The 22,445-nt window shown below is 45.7% G+C and overlaps 1 protein-coding gene across 1 annotated transcript in view; it reads right to left on the reverse strand.

The window, feature by feature from the left end:
- OXTR (oxytocin receptor) overlaps positions 1-14,689 on the reverse strand; it is a 31,577-nt gene extending 16,888 nt beyond the window's left edge. Inside the window, exon 1 of the mRNA XM_060239601.1 lies at positions 13,544-14,689. Coding sequence (XP_060095584.1) covers positions 13,544-14,465 — 922 coding nt within the window. The 5' untranslated portion in view covers positions 14,466-14,689. The remainder of the gene's footprint in view (positions 1-13,543) is intronic.
- Between the last annotated feature and the right edge of the window lie 7,756 nt (positions 14,690-22,445).

Raw genomic sequence — 22,445 nt, forward strand, 5'->3', positions numbered from 1 at the left:
TGGCTTCTGTGCATTGAGTGAGGCCAGGGCTGCTGGAGAGCTGCTATTTCTAGGCTGGAGGGGGTGTGGTGAAAGGGCAATAGGTTTGTGGATGTGCCCATTGTTTGGTGGGGCTTCCTGGAAGGGTAGTGATAAGGAAATTGGCTGTTGAATGTGACCATTGTTCTGTGTTAATTGCTGGGAGGGTTGGAAGGGGTGTGAAGAAAAGGAAAATGGTTGTTGACTGTGCTGATTTTTCTGTGGAATGTACTGGTTGTTCTTTGAATTTCTGCAATTTATAGTCTGTAATACTATACTCTGTATACAGACTATAAATTGCAGAAATTCACAGAACAACCAGTACATTCCACAATCAACAACCATCTTCCTTTTCTTCACACCCCTTCCAACCCTCCCAGCAATTAACACAGAACAATGGTCACATTCAACAGCCAGTTTCCTTATCACTACCCTTCCAGGAAGCCCCACCAAACAATGGGCACATCCACAAACCTATTGCCCTTTCACCACACCCCCTCCAGCCTAGAAATAGCAGCTCTCCAGCAGCCCTGGCCTCACTTAATGCACAGCCCTGGCCTCACTCAATGCACAGCCCTGGCCTCACTCAATGCACACACAAGAAGGTCAGAGCGCCTGCTCCGGTTGCAACGCCACTGAGGATGTTCTCTGCAGCCGAGAACAAAACGTCTGGAAGAAAAACTTTCTCCAGTAGAACACGGCACTTGAGCCCAAAAGATTCTACAAACCCTAATGATGTTACCAGCGGTGAAAACCTGAAATCTTTGATAGAAGAATAATTAATTAACAATCCACGGAATAACCATAAAGTGGAACAGGTACAGTGTAAGACATATATCACAAAGTACTTAGTGGTAGTTAATAGACAAGTCCATGCTTTTGCCTCTGTTCACAACAGAACAGATCCCATTCCATCCACTGAAGAGGAGGATTCTGCTCAGGACAAGGTGAAAACCTCAGGCATACAGCCACCCAGCTAATGATGAGTATTTCTGGACTATCTAGGGCCCTGTTTTTGCAAGAAGCTTTATCCAAGCTATATTCCTTACAAAGATTTCTCATAGATCCTACACCTCTTCAAATTTCAAAGTTCCGAGTAGGAACCTGGCTGCTCTAGCTTCAGTTGGGACCACCATGAATGTACTAATCACAACGTCACACCAACCACACCCAATTCATAAAAATAATAAATACTTCAACTCTAAACAAGATTCTTTCCAGCATTTGAGGCCAGAAAACCTTCTACATTTCATTTGTCTCACTCACCAAACAGGACTGTCCTGCTTGTTATTTCTCATCTGTACCCAACACTTCTAACAGCATCGTTGTTAGCTAGTGGGGGTTAATTCTTCATAAGCATGAGTCTTGTATTGACATGAGCTACTCTGTGGCTTGGATTGGGGTGTGCTAGTCAGGAATGATGACTTTCCTTTAGCCCAACAGGCAAAATGCTTGCTTTGCAGACTAGGGAAGCAACACCCTGAGGCTGAGGCTGAGAGATATTGAAGCTATGATAGGCAGTTAGAAGCAGAGGCTACAGCTTCCCTCCTCCCAGTTCCCTGCCTCAAGAAATCTCACCTACTTTGAAGGGGGATATTTTACATCTTTTATAGACATCTTTTCTCAAAAAGACTGAGATATATGGTTGCCAACCTCCAGATGGAGACCTCCCCAACTTACAGCTGATCTCCAAATGACAGAGATCAGTTCTCCTTTCCCTGGAGGAAATGACTGCTTTGGACAGTGGTCTCTATGGCATTATACCCTGCTGAGGTCCTTGTCCAACCCACAGCTGCCAATCCCATTCAGATGGAAGAACCTTCGTGCCTCATAACAGGCAACCAGCCTGTCTGGCCTGCAAGGGTCTTGTTTGTACACAATGGTAGGCAGGGCACCTGAAACAAGAGGAAAATAGAACTCTTACCCTTCTCTAGAGAATGGCAGATGAGCAGGGATAGAGGCCAAGGTATTGGATTTATATCCCGCCCTATGTTCTGAGTCTCAGAATCTCAGAGCGATCATAATCTCCTTTACCTCCCCCACCACAACAGACACCCTGTGAGGTAGGTGGGACTGAGAGAGCTCTTACAGCATCTGCTCTTTCAAGGACAACTCCTACAAAAGCTATGGCTAACCCAAAGCCATTCCAGCAGGTGCAAGTGGAGGAGTGGGGAATCAAACCCAGTTCTCCCAGATAAGAAACCATGCACTTAATCACTACACCAAACTGGCTCTCAAGGCTCCCTCCTCTGCTATAGTAGGCAAGTCAACAAGAACACAGAAAATGTTAAAAAGTTTAGTGGTGTCAAACAATAGACCATGTCTCTCTGAGAGAATGAACTGCTGATTCAACAACTGGGATGCCTGGGGTGTCTGTTATTTTTTACAGCAGGCTTGTGAAGATCTGATATGTACAAGTCCACCTGTAAAGCAGCTGGACCTCATTTTAAAATATGGAGGAGAGGAGATAACCCCACCTTTAAAATATGGAGAAGGGGAGGTAGCCTGACCTTATCTTGCTGAAAGGTTGGCAGAAAATTCAGGAAACACCTGATGGAAAGATGGGTGGTGGTGGAAAGCACTGTCAAGTCACAGACAACGTATGGCGACATCTTAAGGTTTTTCAGGCAAGAGACTTCAGAAGTGGTTTACAGTTGCCTGTCTCTGCATAACAACCCTGGAATTCCTTAGTGGTCTCCCATCCAAATATTAACCAGGTCAACCCTTCTTAGCTTTCGAATTCTGACAAGACTAAGCTAGCCTGGGCTGTCCTGGTAAGCCAAGGAGGAGCAATTCCCCCCTGCCTTGCCCATATGTTCTATTTTGTGGCATTTCATGTGCCTCCCACACCCACCAGGGGGAAAAAAATCCCTATCTCCCACTTGAAGTTCCTGAAAAAAACCAGGAAGGAAATTCACAATGCACGCATCTACAACTTCCCATGCCTTTCTACCTACAGTCATTCCTTTGCAATCTCACAGTTGGACTACTGGAATACACTCTACATTGGGCAGCCCTTGAAGGCAACCCAGAAACTCCAGCTGATTCAGAATATGGCAGCCCAATTATTGTCAGGAGTTGGCCAAAGGAATCATACCTCACCTATCTTTAAAAAAAAAAAAAGTATATTGGCTGCTAGTTTGTTTCTAATTCAAGGTTCTGATTATGACTATTAAAGCTTAAGACACACATATCTAAAGGACTGTCTTCTTCTACATGTCCCTGTGTGCCAACTATGGTATTCAGGCTGCTACCTGATGGCTGTTCCCTCACTTAGGATAGCCTGCCTGTAGGGCTGCCAACTCTGGATTGGAAATACCTGGAGATTTGGGTTCTTCTCAGGATAGGACACAGATCTTTTATAAAGCAATTGTGAGCCTTCAATTGGTGTGTAATTAAGCCATGTCAATGCGTGCATGACCAGCCAACCTTAGGTCTATAGAGGGAACTCACCAAAACAGCTGCCATGCTGAACCCATCTCACTATTTAATTCTTTTGAACAACTGGGTATGTAATAATAATAATAATAATAAAAAAATTTTATTTGTATCCCGCCCTCCCCGCCCAGGCAGGCTCAGGGCGGCTAACAGCATTTCAAAAAAACATACAATGATAAATATAAAACTTTAAATTTAACAAATATAAACTTTAGATTTAACATCATTTAAAAACCAGTCAATATAATTAAAATTTTATAACTTAATCTGACAGTGACGATGGCATTTTTGACGCTAGTTTCTGTCAGTTTGCACAATTTACATAATGACATAGGTCGTTAGACAGGACCGTGTTGGCAGATCCTTGATTAACAACCTTATTCAGCAGTCCGTATATGCTAGCTTGAAGAGGGTGGTCTTGCAGGCCCTGCGGAACTGAACAAGGTTCCGCAGGGCTCGGACCTCCTCAGAAAGCTGATTCCATAGGGCAGGGGCCGCGATTGAAAAGGCCCGTGCTCGGGTGTTCTGAAGCTTAATCTCTTTCGGCCCAGGGATAGTCATTTTATTTTTCCCGGCTGACCTCAGTGCTCTCTGGGGTTCATATGGGGAAAGACAGTCCCTCACGTAGGCCGGTCCTCGGCCATATAAGGCTTTAAAGGTAATGACCAACACTTTGTACTGGACCCGGTATGTAATTGGCAGCCAGTGCAGTCCACGTAGCCCCGGCTGTATATGCTCCCACCTCGGGAGTCCCAACAACAGCCTGGCCGCCGCGTTCTGCACTAGCTGCAACCTCCGGGTCCAGCACAAAGGTAGCCCCAAGTAGAGGGCATTACAGTAGTCTAATCTTGAGGTGACCGTTGCATGGATCACTGTTGCGAGGTCCCAACGTTCTAGGAAAGGGGCCAACTGCCTTGCCCGCCTCAGATGGAAGAATGCTGACTTGGCAGTGGCTGCTATCTGGGCCTCCATCGATAATGAAAGCTCCAGTAAAACACCCAGGCTCTTTACCTGGTGCGCTGCTTTCAATGGCGCGCCGTCGAAGGCCAGGAGAGCTATTTCCCTTCCCAGGGTGCCGCAACCCACACAAAGGACCTCTGTCTTCGCTGGGTTCAGCTTCAGCCCACTCAGCATAAGCCACATCGCAACAGCCTGTAAGGCCTGGTCCAGATTCCCTGGGGCGGAGTTGGGCCGGCCGTCCATTAGTAGATAGAGCTGGGTGTCATCTGCATATTGATGGCAACCCAACCCAAACCTCCGGGCAATCTGGGCAAGGGGGCGCATATAGATGTTAAACAACATCGGGGAGAGAACTGCTCCCTGAGGCACTCCACAATCCAGTGTGTGCCTCTGGGACCGCTCATCCCCAATAGCCACCCTTTGTCCCCGGCCTAAGAGGAAGGAGGAAAGCCATTGCAAGGCCGACCCCCCCAACCCCAATGTCGGCAAGGCGGCGCATCAGTAGCTGGTGGTCGACTGTATCAAATGCCACCGACAGGTCTAACAGCATCAGCACCGCAACGCCGCCTCGATCCAGTTGCCGCTGGAGGTCGTCCACCAAGGCGACCAGCACCGTCTCTGTCCCATGGCCCGGCCGGAAACCAGACTGGCACGGGTCCAGGACGGAAGTGTCATCCAGAAACCTCTGTAGCTGTAACGCCACTGCCCTCTCAATAATTTTACCTAGAAACAGTAAATTAGACACCGGATGGTAATTCGCCAATTCGGCCGGGTCTGCTGTACATTTTTTCAAGAGAGGGCAGACCAGAGCCTCTTTCAGAGGTGTTGGAAAGTGCCCCTCTAAGAGGGATCTATTTATGATGTCCCGTAAAGGACATCTAAGCTCCCTCTGGCAAGATTTAATCAGCCAAGAGGGGCAGGGGTCCAGATCACATGTTGTTGGGCGAGCAGCAGAGAGGATTCTATCGACTTCCTCCAGACTGAGTGGGTCGAAGTGGTCCAGCACTAAACCCGAAGACAGGCACGGAGCCTCAATTTCACTCACTGTATCCAATGTGGTAGGCAGGTCTTGGCGGAGCAACGAGATTTTATCTGCAAAATGTTTCGCAAATGCCTCACAGCCAATCTCTAATTCTCTAACATTTGGTTTGCCTTGTGGCAGTGTTATAAGGTCTCCAATTATTCTAAACAATTGTGCTGGACACTTGACAGCATCCTTGGACCTCAGAGATTTTTGTCTATTTTTCCCCTTAAAGATAACTAAAGTGGGATGTTTCTGGTTCTCAATCTGTCACCTACATTTTTCAGTGTGAAGGTCACCCACAAGATTAGAGAGTTCCATTTACTTGCCTTCTGTCCTTATCCACTATGGAAATAGTTAGTAAGCAAAATATCCAAAGACATGTTTGGACTAGCAACTATCTTGTAATTTCTTTTGGCTCATAAAGAACCATATTGGAGGTGATGTAATCTCTTGCACTTATTTGCCCCCACTAAAGATCACAAAGCACATCAACACTGTTCTGATGTGTTGCTCTGATATATATACCTACAGTGTTTTATCAGTCCTTTTTTCACAAATAAGCTTTTTCCTCATTTTTCATTTTGCTGTTACCTCTGCTGGGAGATAAAATAGCATCTCTTCACTCCACTTTCCTATCTACTTTTTCCCCTCAATGTACTTTTTCATTTTTTTTTGTCTCCTTGTGGACCAAGTAACTTTTGTCAAATCCCTTTACATTAAAAAGTATGTGAAAGTTTTCAAACTTTACAAGGCTGTTCCTCAAAAAGACCTTTGTCTTTATGGCCAAATAGTAATGTAGGCACATCATAATTTCAGATAATTGTTTTTGATATCTCTTTCTAGAGATGTTAATGTAAAAAAATTTTTTTTGCTATGCATGTAATTAGCAAGAAATTTTTGAGCTTCTGAAAATAGATATTGGTGGTGATCTAACAGATTTGTATCCTGCTCTTCCTATGAAGAGCTCAGAGTTATGTACATGTTTCTCCCTTCCTCCATTTTATCTCCTCTGCAACCACATGAGGTAGACTGAGACTGGTCCAAGGTCATCCAGAGAGTTTCATGGCACAATGGGGATTTCAGTTTTGATCTCCTAGTCATAGACTTTAACCAATACACCATACTGACCTGCAGGAGTTGTGGTACAATGTTATCTATTTATTTACAGTTATCACAGAAAAGTACAGTAAGGAACATACCCCTAAATATTGAGAACTAATAATTATATAATGGCAAGGATTTATTAATTTGAGTGGGTCTAAACTGGTTTATGTGCATTTATGCTTATGAATTTATGTAGATATTTATATCCCACTTTTATCCCCAATGGAGACGCAAACCAGCTTACCACCCCAGTCTTCCCTCCCCTTTGCAACAACACCACTCTGAGGCAGCTTAGGCTGAGAGAGAGTGACTAACAAAGCATCACCTTGAGGGCTTCCATGACAAAGTTGCATTCAAACACTTCTTTCCCCCAAGTTAATCCTACACTCCAACCACTACACCACAAACATACGACTGAATCATCACATGTCCATCCATGACATGAAATTGCCCAGTGTGGCCAAGGTGATGTGCAGATTAGAGTGGATGGGCCAATGTTGATCCCACCAACTAGTGTTCCCAATCTCCCACTGCGGGTGAGGGTTCCCCTGATCTTGGGGCCTTCAACTAGGGTGACCATAATCTCTGAAGGCCAGCCAGGGACACCTTGGAAGGGAAGGGGGGAGGCAGGGGTGCGCGCGCGAAGCGCCGGAAACAGGAAGTGACGTCACTTCCGGTGACGTCATGCCACCGCCGGAAACAGGAAGTGACACCACTTCCTATGACATCATTTCCCCGCGTCACCTGCCGGAAACGGGAAGTGACATCACTTCCTGTGACATCACTTCCCCCAAATGACATCATTTCCCCCAAATGCCACTGCTGGAAACAGGAAGTGACTTCACAGCACTTCCTGTGATGTCCCCAAAAATCCCCCAAATATCACCGCCGGAAACAATTTTGTTCTCAAATCCTGTATATACTTCATCAGTATATGGGATAAGGCACTTTCTCAACTGTGCTGCATAATGCAGCCTATTTATTTTGTCCTGTTTGCTCTGTTGGCTCTATCTGCGCCACCTTCATCACTTTCAGGGTGTGGATCCCCCAGTGGGGTGGTCTCCCGACTCCCTCCGCCGGCTGTTTCTGATAGCCCTGCGCCCCCTCTTTCATTTGATATGTGTCCCGTGCGGGTGCCACCCTCTCGCCGGGAGATGCCGCAAAATGAGCCCCCTTGAGGCTTATGGCGGCAGGGCTCGGGGGAAGCGAGCTAGACTGCTGTTCTTTTGAGGGGTTATAGAGTGTTTCGAGCCCGTCCCTGTGGCATCGGTCCCATCATTGTGGGACCCAGGGGGCCGGCGCAGCGGCCCGCCGAAGCAGCCTGTCACTAATAACACAGGTCGAGATGCAGGACAGGAACCCGGAAGTGACCGACAGGCTGCTTCAGCGGGCCGCTGCGCCGGCCCCCTGGGCCGTACAACGATGGGACCGATGCCACAGGGACGGGCTCGAAACACTCTATAACCCCTCAAAAGAACAGCAGTCTAGCTCGCTTCCCCCGAGCCCTGCCGCCATAAGCCTCAAGGGGGCTCATTTTGCGGCATCTCCCGGCGGGAGGGTGGCACCCGCACGGGACACATATCAAATGAAAGAGGGGGCGCAGGGCTATCAGAAACAGCCGGCGGAGGGAGTCGGGAGACCACCCCACTGGGGGATCCACACCCCGAAAGTGATGAAAGTGGCGCAGCTAGAGCCAACAGAGCAAACAGGACAAAATAAATAGGCTGCATTATGCAGCACAGTTGAGAAAGTGCCTTATCCCATATACTGATGAAGTAAATACAGGATCTGAGAACAAAATTGCACCAGAAGACACAAACACAAAGCTCCCTTACACTGAATCAGTGCTTGGGTCCACCAAAGTCAGTATTGTCCACTCCAGTCACAAACACAAAGCTCCCTTACACTGAATCAGTGCTTGGGTCCACCAAAGTCAGTATTGTCACATAAGAACATAAGAGAAGCCCTGTTGGATCAGGCCAGTGGCCCATCCAGTCCAACACTCTGTGTCACATAAGAACATAAGAGAAGCCCTGTTGGATCAGGCCAGTGGCCCATCCAGTCCAACACTCTGCATCACATAAGAACATAAGAGAAGCCCTGTTGGATCAGGCCAGTGGCCCATCCAGTCCAACACTCTGCGTCACATAAGAACATAAGAGAAGCCCTGTTGGATCAGGCCAGTGGCCCATCCAGTCCAACACTCTGCGTCACATAAGAACATAAGAGAAGCCCTGTTGGATCAGGCCAGTGGCCCATCCAGTCCAACACTCTGCGTCACATAAGAACATAAGAGAAGCCCTGTTGGATCAGGCCAGTGGCCCATCCAGTCCAACACTCTGCGTCACATAAGAACATCAGAGAAGCCCTGTTGGATCAGGCCAGTGGCCCATCCAGTCCAACACTCTGCATCACATAAGAACATAAGAGAAGCCCTGTTGGATCAGGCCAGTGGCCCATTCAGTCCAACACTCTGTGTCACATAAGAACATAAGGAGGGAGGGAGGGAGCGAGGGAGAGAAGGAAGGAAGGAGGGAAGGGAGGGAAGGGAAGGAAGAAAGGAAGAAAGGAAGGTAGAAAGGAAGGAGGGAGGGAGGGAGGGAAGGAAGGGAGGAGGGAGGGAAGGGAAGAAGGAAAGAAGGAAGGGAGGGAAGGGAAGGGAGGGAGGAGGGAGGGAGGGAAGGAAGGGAGGAGGGAGGGAGGGAAGGAAGGAAGAAAGGAAGGGGGGAGGGAGGGAAGGAAGGGGGGAGGGAGGGAAGGAAGGGAGGAGGGAGGGAAGGGAAGAAGGAAAGAAGGAAGGAAGGAAGGGAGGGAGGGGGGGAAGGAAGGGAGGGAGGAGGGAGGGAAGGAAGAAAGGAAGGGAGGAGGGAGGGAAGGAAGAAAGGAAGGGAGGAGGGAGGGAAGGAAGAAAGGAAGGGAGGAGGGAGGGAAGGAAGAAAGGAAGGGAGGAGGGAGGGAAGGAAGACCGCCCCCCCCCACCAGCCCCCCCCCCCGCTTTCGGCCCCCACCCTCCCTGCTTACCTTCTTCCAGGGCGGGTGACGGCCTCTCCTCCCGGCGGCTGGTGCTGCTGGCGAGGCTGGCGGCGGCTGCGGAGGCCGGGGAGGGCCTCCGCTGGTCTCTGGAGGACCTCCAGCGACCAGCGCCGGCCTCTCCGCGGCCTCCGCGGGTCGGCGCTGGTCGCTGGAGGCCCTCCAGAGTCTCTGGAAGGCCTTCCGGGACCAGCACCGGCTGCTGCGCGGCCTCTCCGCGGTCTCCGCTGGTCGCTGGAGGCCCTCCAGAGTCTCTGGAGGGCCTCCAGCGACCAGCGGAGGCCGCAGAGAGGCCTTCGCTGGTCGGCGCTGGTCCCGGAAGGCCCTCCAGAGTCTCTGGAAGGCCTTCCGGGACCAGCGCCGGCTGCTCCGCGGCCTCTCCGCGCCCTCTGCTGGTCGCTGGAGACCCTCCAGAGACTCTGGAGGGCCTCCAGCGACCAGCGGAGGCCGCGGAGAGGCCTTCGCTGGTCGGCGCTGGTCCCAGAAGGCCCTCCAGAGTCTCTGGAAGGCCTTCCGGGACCAGCGCCGGCTGCTCCGCGGCCTCTCCGCGGCCTCCGCTGGTCGCTGGAGGCCCTCCAGAGTCTCTGGAGGGCTTCCAGCGACCAGCGGAGGCCGCGGAGAGGCCTCCGCCACCGCCGCCGGGCCCTGCGCGCGGGCGGGGAAGGCGGCGAGTGAGGGAGGGAGCGTCCCTGCGCGTGTGCAGGGGCCCTGCGCACGCGCAGGGACGCTCCCTCCCTCACTCGCCGCCTTCCCCGCCGGCGCCCGCGGCCCACCGCCTCTGGGGCTGGCTAAACCGGGACCTCTAAATGGTCCCGGTATAGCCAGCCCGGGAGGCGGGAATAGGGGGCCAGAACCGGGACATTCCCGGGCGCCCGGGACGGTCTGGCCACCCTACCTTCAACCTGTCAGCACAGGATTGGCTGATGGAGGAGCCCCGCCCCCAAAGAGCTCCAACAGCTTCTGATGTGCCGGGTGCAATGACATCACCTGGAAGTGGCGTAATCACATCAGGTATGTATTGCAGGGGACACTTTAGCATTTTGGTATAAAACTCTATGGCACCATAGGAAAATCCCTCACCAGCAGCCAGGTAGGACCTGGCAACCTTACCACTAACTGAACCATTTTCAGCACCAAGTGAAAGGCTATATAGAAAAAAAGACAATATAAATGGATCTCCAACATGTTTTTAAATGTTAAATAGGATTTGAGAGTCCACAGCTTTCCTAATCTCTACCAGCATGCATGGCATACTGAACAGTTCACACACACCCATAAGATAAATAAAAGCTTCAGTGGGGGAAATTGTCCTCAGTGCATGTAGTTAGATGAGTTAAATCCTGTCTCCTCCTACTGTAGCAACAGTCTAAGTTTGGGGCCCTAGAGCTGCTATCAGACAATAAAAACAGTGCTGAAGACCAGTTCACAGATTTTTCAATATTTTATTAAGAATTTGCATGGTGTAGTGCAAGGGTTTTTTTGTAGCAGGAACTCCTTTGCATATTAGGCCACACACCACTGATGTAGCCAATCCTCCAAGAGCTTACAGGGCTCTTAGTACAGGGTCTACTGTAAGCTCCAGGAGGATTGCCTACATCAGGGGTGTGTGGCTTAATATGTAAAGGAGTTCCTGCTACAAAAAAAGGGGAGGAGCCCTGATGTAGTGGATAGGGATGCCATCCTCCAGGTGGGACCTGAGAATTACCACTCATTTCCAGATCACAGTGATCAGTCCCCCCCCACATAAAATGGATGCTTTGGAGGGTGGACTCTATGGCATTCTACCCCACTGAGGCACCTGTCCTCCCCAGGCTTCATCCCCAGATCTCCAGGAGTTTCCCAGTCTGGATCTGGCAACCCTACCCCCCATCCCCTGCTAGTGGCCAGGATATACCTGGAGTGGCAACCCTAACTGGATAGAGAGGACAAAGATCTGGGATAGCTAGGTTCAAGTCCCCGTTCAATTGTAGATGCTTGCAAGTGGCCAGTCACTCAGTGTTGTTGATAAAAGCATAAAATGGAGGCAAGAAGAATGATGTTGTAATCCATTTGGGGTTCCACTGGAACAAAAGGCAGCATATAAATATTTAAATAAATAAATAAATATCTTCCTGGTGTGAACTCCAGCCTGCATTGTCTCATACTATGTTTGAGCAGAAAAAACAGTTGCAGCCACTGGATTTCCTGTGCCAGGGCTGCCACTGTCTGTGGCAAAGGGAAATACATGGGATTCCTGAGTGAAGCAGGAAGGAAGGAAGGAAGGAAATCTTGGCTTCTCATGAAAGATTTCAGACTATTTCTGATCTCCAACAGCAGTATCCATGAAAATACAGAGAGAGAGAAGAGAGAGGTGGCTGAGTGTGCAAAGTATGGTATAGGAATGCCAGCCTCCAGATGGGACCTGGGGATCCTCCAGAATTACAGCTCATTTCCAGACTACAAAGATCATTTCCCCTGGAAAAAATGGATGCTTTGAAGGGTGCTTTGTGGCAGACTCCTGTCCAGGCTCCATTCCCAAATCTCCAGGAGTTTCCCATCTGGAGTTGGCAACTCTAGCCCCCCAACCACCATGATCAGCCAGGGGAACCTGGCAACCCTGGTATGATATGAAATTTCTGTTTGTGACATTTGACCTGTGGAGCTTCATTCATACACGATAGTCACCCCACCATGTTACACTTATTAAGTAATAACCCTGCATGTGTGAACCCCATAGATTCAAGTTGTCACTCTGTAGGATTGATTTTGATTGCCAAAGTCTGCAAGCTATATGCCGAAGGCAGTTGAGGTTGGAAAGGTAACCTTAAACTACTTAAGTGAAAACAAGTGCTTTGGAATGCTAACAGTCTCGCCTCAGCATCTTTCATTTGGAACTGAGAACTGAAGACTCCTGTGGGATGAGACATGATTGACCAGTCAGCCATATGGCATTGGCACTGATTTTTCAGAGGGGCAAGTTTGGAATGAGGCTTCTCCATGCTTTAGGGAGACAATGTAAAAGTTAAAAATAAAGAAATCAAGTCATATTTCCTCAGCTAGTTATGCTCAACGTGCGTCCACATGCTAGAAAAGCACTTAAACCTCCCCATTGTAAGCAAGTTAGAAAGAAGCTTGCAAGTGGAAAAGAACGGGACCAGCAGTTTCTTTTTACTAAAGAAAGGCCACTGCTATACATCTGTCTTTATTTAAGACCCACACAGCAATCCCAGTCCTTGACCTGGAAAACAGCTAGCCTTCAAATCAGCTCTGAATTCATCAGTCACTGCGGTCAACCTGGCAACCCATTCACAGAATTCCTCTGGCTTCCTCACAGCATCCCAACATCAAGAAATTTAACAGTATCATCACTTTGTCAAGTACCCCTTCAGGACTGACCCAGAGCAACTTTGCTGAAGCTCTATATGCAATAACATAAGGCTGGACCCTGCAATTCTGTTCCATGAGTGACAGCACTTTCCTCTGGCGCAGATACTTTCCACTGACACAACAGACTTTCCTCTGACAGAACAGGCTCACAGAAAGTGCCACCATAAGGGAAACAGATTCCTTACCTCTCTGTCATAGAACATCATTTCTGAAACATCCAAGCGTCCCATTCTACAGACAAGACGGTAAGGGAAAGAAGGCATCAGATAACTTGACCAGGGTCAAGTAAATAAATCCCCAAATGTCAAGATCCACCTCTCATCTTTCCTCCACCTCTCATCTTTCCTCCACCTCGGAAGTGATCTTCTACTTTCACTACTTAAATACTATCAGAGGGCAGTCATGTATATATATGCTGAAATGCCTATTAAATCTATTAAATCTTTATATTGCTGTTATCTCTTATACTGCAAAGCAACTGTCCCAATAATGAGAGCAGGTAAAAATACATCCATATTTTCAAGAAATTACTGTGTGGCAATTCTCTGAATTAATGGCATGAAGTTGGTATAGATACAGGAAAGGAAAGGCAGCTTACTGTACCTTCCTTTGGAGCATCCTCATCCCATGCAATCCACATCTGCACAATAAAAAAAGGAGTCCAGCACATAATGAAAGCCAAGACGATGATGAAGGTCATTTTCACCGTCCTGATCTTTGCTTTGGAAATGAGTTTCACGCTGCTGACCCTGGAGAGGGTGCCCCTGTGAGAATGGCCAGAGGCCAGGTTTGTGTTGGTCTCATGGATTGTTTTCAGCCTCACATTCTGCCAGATTTTGAAGCTGATCAACCCATAGCAGATGCTCAGCATGAGCACAGGAATGATGTACACAGTCAAGGTTATCCAGGTGATGTATGCTTTAGAACCCCAGGGCTGGATGAACTTTGCCCAGCAATCAATCTCCCCATTGCCCACATCCCTCATGGAAAATATCTGGAGCTGTGGGATGCTGAAGAGGAGGCACACCATCCAAGTGAGGAGGACAGACAGCCGGTCAGACCTCCTATGTAAAGATCTCAAGGGCTGACAGATAGCCAAGCACCGATCCAGGGACATCAACAAGAGCATGTAAGTCGAAGCAAACATTCCCACCACCTGCAGGTATTTGATCAGCCTGCAGAGGTAATCTGGCCCATAGAACCGGAAAGTGATGTCCCAAATGAGTTGAGGCAAGACCTGGAAGATAGCCACAGTCAGGTCCGCAATGCTCAGGTGCTTCATGAAGAAATACATGCGGGAGTGTTTGTGACGGGTGGTGTGGATGGCCAGCAGCACGCACAGGTTCCCAGTAAGAGCAAGGAAGAAGATGAGGCAGAGCACAGCCACCTCCACTTTGGCCACTTCCTCATTCCTTATCTGTTTGGTTCTGTTCGTCTGACACGTTTGATTCTCCAAGGTGGAGTTGTTCAGGGAGCAGTTTAAAAAAGAGTACAGATCATTGCCCAGTAAGCATGGAGAATCCATTGCAGACTCCTTTCCATCCAATGCCTTTGGCTAGGCAGGATCTGAGATATGGGAGCCTCTTGCAGTGCACAGCAGTCCTCTTTAGAGCCTCTCCCTTCTGGGGACCAGGCCTTTCAGTTCTTCTTTCCTTTCCCTGTAATGTCCTTTAGTCCCATTTGGGGCTTTTCCTCAGATACTTTTTAATCCAGTCCACACGCTGTGGGGCTTGTGCTTTTCTTTTGTTTTTCACAAGAATGACTTTTCGAGCTTCCACCTGCAGACTTAGCTGTCCTGATGAAGGTCAGATGCAGGAAAGATCTCAGAATCCAGCTCCATGCTGTTATCTTCCCAACATCTTCAAGATGTTTCTCCTGAACTCCACCTCCAATTACAGAAAAAACAAGGCAAGGAGTTTTACTGGAAAACCACACTACCATTCATCCCGACCATCCTCCCAAACCCTTCTCAAAATAGTGCTTTTCCCCTTGGGCACTCATTCACAGAGGAGGGTTTCATTCATTTCCACACTTCATCCCAGTTTACTTTAAAGCAATGTTAAAGCATTGCTCATTGGCTGTGAGTCCCTGAGGAGCTGCAGTGTTTGTTCCAGCATCTTCATATTATTAAAAAAAAAAACACCTGCATGCAGATAAAGGTGATAAGGACAGAGCCACCTGTCCCCCAAACAGCCAACAATTATACATGCATAGACATATGGTGCTCATATTTGCTATATACCCCTTTCCAAGTTGCAAACGAATTCTATCTTCTTACCTCTAACTCGTACCTTTCTTCTGAAAACTCCTCGCATGAAGGATTCTTTCCTCCTGTTTCAACCGAATATGGAAGGCTAATCTTGTCCAGAGGAGATTATCCAAGAATTTCATGTGAGTTTTTGATCCCTGTGACACACATCTAGCTTCTTCACAAGTTTGATCTCAAATGAATCCAGGAGGACAGCGAGGAGGAAAGGGGGGGGGGGGGGAGGAGGAGTAGAAGCCGCCGTCAGCTTCACAGAGTCATTCATGAGCAAAATATATTGCTCCAGTCTAGATAGTGCCGCAGGTTTAGTTTCATCCATTAGGTGGCGCAATAGGCCACCTCTTCATTCCCCAGCCAAGTAAACCAGCAAGAAGATCTAGTCAGGTGGGTAGCTGTGTTGGTCTGAAGCAGCAGAACAGAGTCCTAGTCCAGAGGCGTCTTTAACGGCCAACAAAGTTTTATTCAAGGTATAAACTCATGTGCATGCAGTCTTCTTCAGATACATTGAAAGATCCTAGCAAGAAGATCGGTATACTGGACTAAGATCTCTCTGGACTAGAACTTGGCTGTCTGCATTAGTTAAAGTTCTAAAGAATCAGGCACAGTATGTCTCAAGCTATGTGGCAAATAAACATACAGATCCAAAGGCCTTGAAATGTGTTTCCTGAGTCCAAGATTAGGATTTTATTTGATTTTTATCATTCAAATCTGAAAGCGGTTGCCAATCCACCCTGCCCTGGGTTGCAGGGCAACCTGCTTTTGAACTTCAAAACATGTTGTGGTATATCTTGGTGGGGTCAGCTATTCAAAGGAAGTAAATCAAAATCACAGTAGCCTAGCCTAATCCCCTAGAATGAGGCTAAATTACTCTTTCAATCCCAGGCATTGTGTAGAAAGAATGGGCAAAGTTATATAAAGATTCCCAACTACCACTTCCCAAAAGGTCATTTTAGATCAATCTATTCAGGGGAACACAATTTACACTTGACATTTTCAGACAAGTCAAAGTACTTCAGAGTGTTTCTGTGACCTGCCTCACACATTATCTTTTCATATTCTGTTAACCCTCCTTGAATCTCAGGGTGTGCTATAAATAAAATAAGTAAATAATATTTTTCTCTTACACAAAGTATGGGGAAAGGCTTTCTCCTTAAAAGACATTCCAGTTAGATGGTTCTGACTGACATTTTCTTTTCTGGAGTTGTGATAGAGATCATGAAAAATGTTAATGTTTTCAAATCTAGTATTTCAAATCTAATATTTCAAATTGACCAGATTTTGCAAATATACAGTTTAGATTAGAAAGTTTCTGACATGGATTCCCATAGAATGATTTAGAATTATTTTTTTTTCCCTGGATTTCCCCCCTAGACTCTACTAACAATATCTGATACATTACCACTAAAATGGATGACTACTCTTATTTTTGTATCCATGGAGTATCCTGGCAAAAAAAAATGCTGTGAAAGAAACAAGAGAATCAGAAATATCAACCATGAAATATGGGAGAAATAAAAAGGCTCACAGAGACAACATGAAAACGAAATGGAATCAAGCAAAAGTATATCCATGCATCCCTAAAGCCAACCAATCCTGATGCTAGTGTTTGGTTAAACCGTTGTTACACCTTTCAACCACATTTTTATCCTGTACCTCTCCTACTCCTCCTTTTGACCTTCCCAACCACCCTGTGAGGAAAATGAGGATGAGAAATTGTCAAAGGGCCAAGATCACCCCGTGAACTTCAGGAATAAGCAGTTGTAAGCAGTGTACACTGCAGCAGGGGTGTCAGACATAAGGCCCATGGGATGGAATTGACCTGCCCAGGGCTTCTATCTGGTCTGCAGGTGACTGGTCATCGCCTTGACTGCCAGATGGCAGAGGCTGTGCTTTATGTCCCTGTATACTGTCCCAGTGCTTAATGAGCAATGGGCGGTGGAAGTGGGAGGATGGGCATCAGGGAGATTCTTTAAAGAAGCAATGTAAAAGTGTTAGTGTTTAAAGCATGTTTATATTTTGAGTAAAAAATAGTTTTGTTAATTGGGTTTGCCCATGTCCTTTATAAAGTTGGCATACAATGTCCAGCCTGACGAAGTAACATTTATGTCAGATCCATCCCTCATAACAAAATTAGTTTCATACTTCTGCAATACAGCATCAAATTTGCAGAAGAGTTTTCAAACTCAAGGGATCGTCATATTCAGTTTGCGATAGAGGGTGCTTACGGGAGGCAATTTCTCAGCAAAATTCAAGGGCATTTAGAGATGCTGTGCTTTGCATCCTTTTGGTTCTCACTCTGATTTTCTTGTTTGTTTACAGTTTCCTAGAGTCTCTATATAAATGCATCTGAGCTACTCTGTGTATTCCCCACCTCTTAATTATTTAATTTCATTAGTAATTTTACTCCATCCAAACAGAAGGCATAAATGGTGTGTTCCATGCTTTTCATCCAATTTCTTTTGTTAAGTAGATCTTTTTTTTGTCCCTCCCTCCACACAATCCTAGTAGTCTGAATAAGTGAGAGGCATATGGGTCCTCTTTGAAGTGAATAGATTAGATGTTGATTTCTTATAGTAACAATTTAGTTGCATGGTAAAAGCTTTGAGGGAGAGCCCCATCTGTTAGCCCAGATTGGAGCTGCAGTTTAATTACTCTCCTTTTGTGTTGACAATCAGACTACATAAAAGAATGTCAAGCACTAATGAAAAGCGGCTTTCCTATTTTCGGTATTTACTGACGAGGGGGAGGCCAGGGTAAGATACAGCTCTTGGGGATTGATTTGCTGTGAAGAGGATCACAAACACTGCTTGCAGATTTCTCTGGCTTTTTTGAGGGGGGGGGGGGGTTAGTGGCTTCCAAATGATTGCTGAATTCTGCATTCCCCTGCCCTCAAACATCAAACTTTTGTAGCCCAATCTTCTGCCTTGAAGAAACTGTGCAAGCAGATTTATGCTTTTTCTCTTCTTGGCAAAGAGCAATTGGAACACATAACACATCCCAGGATGATCAAGAGTGTGTGATGGAAAGAGAGTGACAATCATACAAAGAAACTAGTATTTATGACCTGGAAAGGACATCATTCATTAACTGAAATTTGCATCTTCTTAGTGGTTTAAAGCTTTTGTTTACACATACTTATTTCTTTGATACCTTGTAAGCTGACCACATTCTGTTGATGTTTGATCCCAGCAGTTCAGCAAAATCTATCAATACATACTGCGTAATCATAAGGGCTAGAAACTATTTTTTTTAAAAAAAAAATCTTCATCTTGGTAGCAACCACATTCTGTGACTTGGAATTGTAATGTATGGACATTGTAGAGCCGCAAATCACTTCTACAAAACCAGCCAAATTCTATGTTTGCTAATTCTACCACGTTTTGACAGTAATGTATGAATTTTTGCCAAAGGAAAGAATGTATTTCTCAGCATGTTATTGACTTGGTTCATATTGGCCGAGTTCAGATAGAACATAAAATCATGGATTATTTCAATTATGGTTACCATGTGAAATAGAATTCAGCTCACAGTTCACCATTTAAATTCTGATCTAGCTAAACACATGCTGGTTTCATTGTTTTATTTGCTGGTGTTTCCCCTATAGAGAATCAGCTGCTATCCCAGCCTGTACTGGAGCAATAGTAGTGCCAGAGAACAAGCCAAGAATAAGCCAGGATGTCCTCACCTGTAACTCACGTAACAGCATAGTTAAGACCAACTTGGAGTGTTAGTTTGATGACCTCTAACTATAGATTGAGTTATCACATTAACTAATTAGTTTAATTGAAATATGGCTTTGTGTGACATCAGAACGAGGGTTTCCAGGTCTCCCAATATGTCAGAAGACCTGCTGCTGGCAACCAGCACTCTGCACTGCTGGTCCTTTGGGCTGTGGGAGAATTAAAAAAAACCCCAAAATAACCACAGCTACTACAATGAGACATCACTACCAGGGAAAACCTAGAAGTGACATCACACTACTCTAGGAATCACCAGACACACTGTGGTTTTACCATAGAGTTTCTAGGGATTCCTAGAGCATCACAACATCACTTCTGGTTCCACTCAAAGGTGGAACATAACATCACATGCACCAACAGCAACCTCACTCCCCCATCTCTTGTCAGGTTCCAGACATCAGCTTGCAACTCTGATGGAAGTGGGCCTAAGAAACATTGATGCACTCAGTTCATGGATTAAAACAAAGTAGACATTAGAATCACTTGATTTCTCTGTTGGATCAACCATTGTTCATCCAATACACATTTGATGGACACCTATTAAACACACAAGTACATTTTGTCCTCTGATCCTGAGATTACAGCTTTTGAGAACAGTTGTGTGAAATGTAGACAGAAATCAACTGAGGAGTTCTTACATAAAATAATATAATTTTGTTCTGAGTAAAAATGGAACAAAAAAAGAAGAATGAGGCCCACCAGAGTTCTTTGTAACAGCTTACAGAGACCCACTCTATACAGAGCCATAAGCCCATTTGACTTCGAACTGATCTAGATTCCCATACCCTGAAACTATAATAAAATACCGAGTAGACTTCAGGATATTATGGAATGATAGTAAAACAAGATATAATTTTGAGACCATTTCTTTCATATTGTTCATGCTGTTAGCCTATGAGTAGCACATTCATTCTCCACTGTTAGATAAATAAAAGAACATTTCTCCATACACCGCACCATACAAGAGGAAATATATATGCTTTCCCTATTTGGGATGCTTCAGCACCAACCTATTTATTTCATACCTTGTTTGCCAAACTAGGGGCCAAGTTTTCAATGATGGGTTCAAGTGACTGCTGACCCATTCATGGCCACTACACTGTGTTCCTTCTTAACAGTGCAGTACAGTGCAACTGGCTTTTCCTGCAGTCATGACTGTCCCTGTCCTGGCTGTACAACTAGAAACCTTTGCATACAAAGTACCCACCCCATGGGGACTCCTGTATTTGCTTGCCTTAAAAAGACCCTCTGACAGAACACTGGATAAAATATCACTTTTATATCAAAACAGGAGCCCCTGAACTAGCAGGAACTTCCTTGGGCACACTTACATGGGAAAACCCCTCTTTCAGAAGTGCTCCAGAGAGCAAAGGCATTCTGTCTATAGTTCTGCCTATAGAATCCCTCCCACCAATTGTAATGACTCAAGTTTTGAGGGCACTAACCTGAGAACCCTGTACCACCTTCACAACATAGCTATTTCCAGCAAAAACTAGCCCTGGGAATGAGGGTTGGTAACCCCTGGGATAGTGGGGCTTACCCAAAGGATGTTCATCAATGCCACAACATCTCTTCCAGCTGCATGATAGAAGCAACATTCACTGCACCATGGAATGCTCTATAAATCACTTTAAATTGTAAATACCATCAAGTTTTAAGTGAATCCTAGAGTATCCCATGACAAAAGTGATGTCACCTCTGGCTATTCAACTATTCAACACATTGTAGCTTTGATGAATACTGTTTTAATCCCCCATCAATGGAGCAGGGGGCAGAACCCATTGGCATGAGATTGCCAAAGCAAGAAATCTTGCCTCTTCCCAGGAAATGTCATCCAGCCTCTGTTCAGCCTTTAAACCCAATCACTCCACCTAAATGTTCCCGTTGTATGCCAATATTTGGATTTCCACTTCCACCTAAATGCCTTATCCCGCACTGTATCCTCCGGAACGTAGTCACAGCACCAGAGATGTCATACTGTACCTCGTTAGGCCCACCTTTCTGCATTCACCCAAAATTTATAATTAAGAAATGGCAATTATCCATTTTTAAATAAATATCTGCAATATCTTCATGTGAAAAATATAGATAAAATGGTATCCCATCTCATCTTATACCTTTCAGTTTATTTCCCCCTCCCTTAGCACTGGTACCAACTCAGAATTTTCAGCAAAGTTGGAAGTTAGATTTACACTGTTTAAATTTTGAACAAATATATCTTGACTTTACTTGTATACATGTTTCAATGAATATTAATATTTCCTTGTCTATTTTCACTGATGGGAAAATAGGATGGGTTTATTGGCTTAGGAAATAAATGAAATATTGACAGGATCTTTTTTAGTCTTTTTATACTAAATTTAGTCTTTTTATACTAAACTTAGATATTTATAGTTTTAAATGGCATTTTCTTTTATAATATAATTGTATTGCCTCCTACTTCCTGTTGCTTATGAACACATGCCTAATAAAGGTTTCAGTACCAGATAAAATGGTGTTTCACAGTGGATGTAGCCTTTCATAGTGAAATCAATCATAAATAAATGTGTTTTTAAAAAGTGCGACCCTTTATTTTTTTGTCTAGGAAATCCTTTGGCTAATGGCTGCCAACCAGCTTAGATCAGCAGCACTTTGTACATGCACAATTTTAAGGGAGGAAAAGTGATGAAACACGTTTGGCAGACATTTCAGTTGTTCACTGCCAGTCGGTCAGACTGGGTGATAGGCTCCCATCTGTTTGTTACATTCCCATGAAACAAGTTCAACTGCTAAGCACTTTCAACACAAACCTTACTGCATTCCTGCCCTAGTTTGCACTCTCCCTGTTCCATATGAAATAATCTCTGCTCTGTTTATTGTTTAGAATGGCATATGAGAAAGCATTAGGTACTTTAGCGCACTGGTCTGCTTGATAGATATTTTGCTTTATTACAGCATAGTCTCACAGAGATACCAGACGTGCATATTTTTGAAGATTCCGATGTTCTGATTAAACACAGCCATGTTGATACTGGCTCTGACTCCATCTTGATCCCCTTTGGTATAAATGACAGTCTGCACTTCCGATTCAACACTAACATGCCAATGGCATGGGAAGTTTCCCTGTACAGACAGCCTGGCTAGTTTTGTGCCAGTCTGGATGGCACTCTTTGTTCTTAAGCACAGTAACATCAACAAGGAATGCAATGGTTTCTACCAGGGTTCATTGCTGGCCACTGGTCATTAATTGTGCTCAGGCACTGACTGCTTGGGCTCATGTCCAGCTTGCTGGATATGAGCAAGGAACTGATATTTCAGTGAATTGTTTGGATATGTCCAAATGAATTTGGATGTGTCCATCTTCATGGCTCCACTGCTTTCTTACAATAACATGGCTTACTCACAGCAGCCACCCCCAGAGCTATTTGTCTTTTGACACCTTCAATTTTAAAAGACACAAAAAAAAGAGGAAAGTTTTATTTGACATTTTAAATTGACTTACCACTCTCTGTATGCTTTC

Source organism: Heteronotia binoei, chromosome 5 (assembly GCF_032191835.1).
Source record: "Heteronotia binoei isolate CCM8104 ecotype False Entrance Well chromosome 5, APGP_CSIRO_Hbin_v1, whole genome shotgun sequence".
Taxonomy (NCBI): domain Eukaryota; kingdom Metazoa; phylum Chordata; class Lepidosauria; order Squamata; family Gekkonidae; genus Heteronotia; species Heteronotia binoei.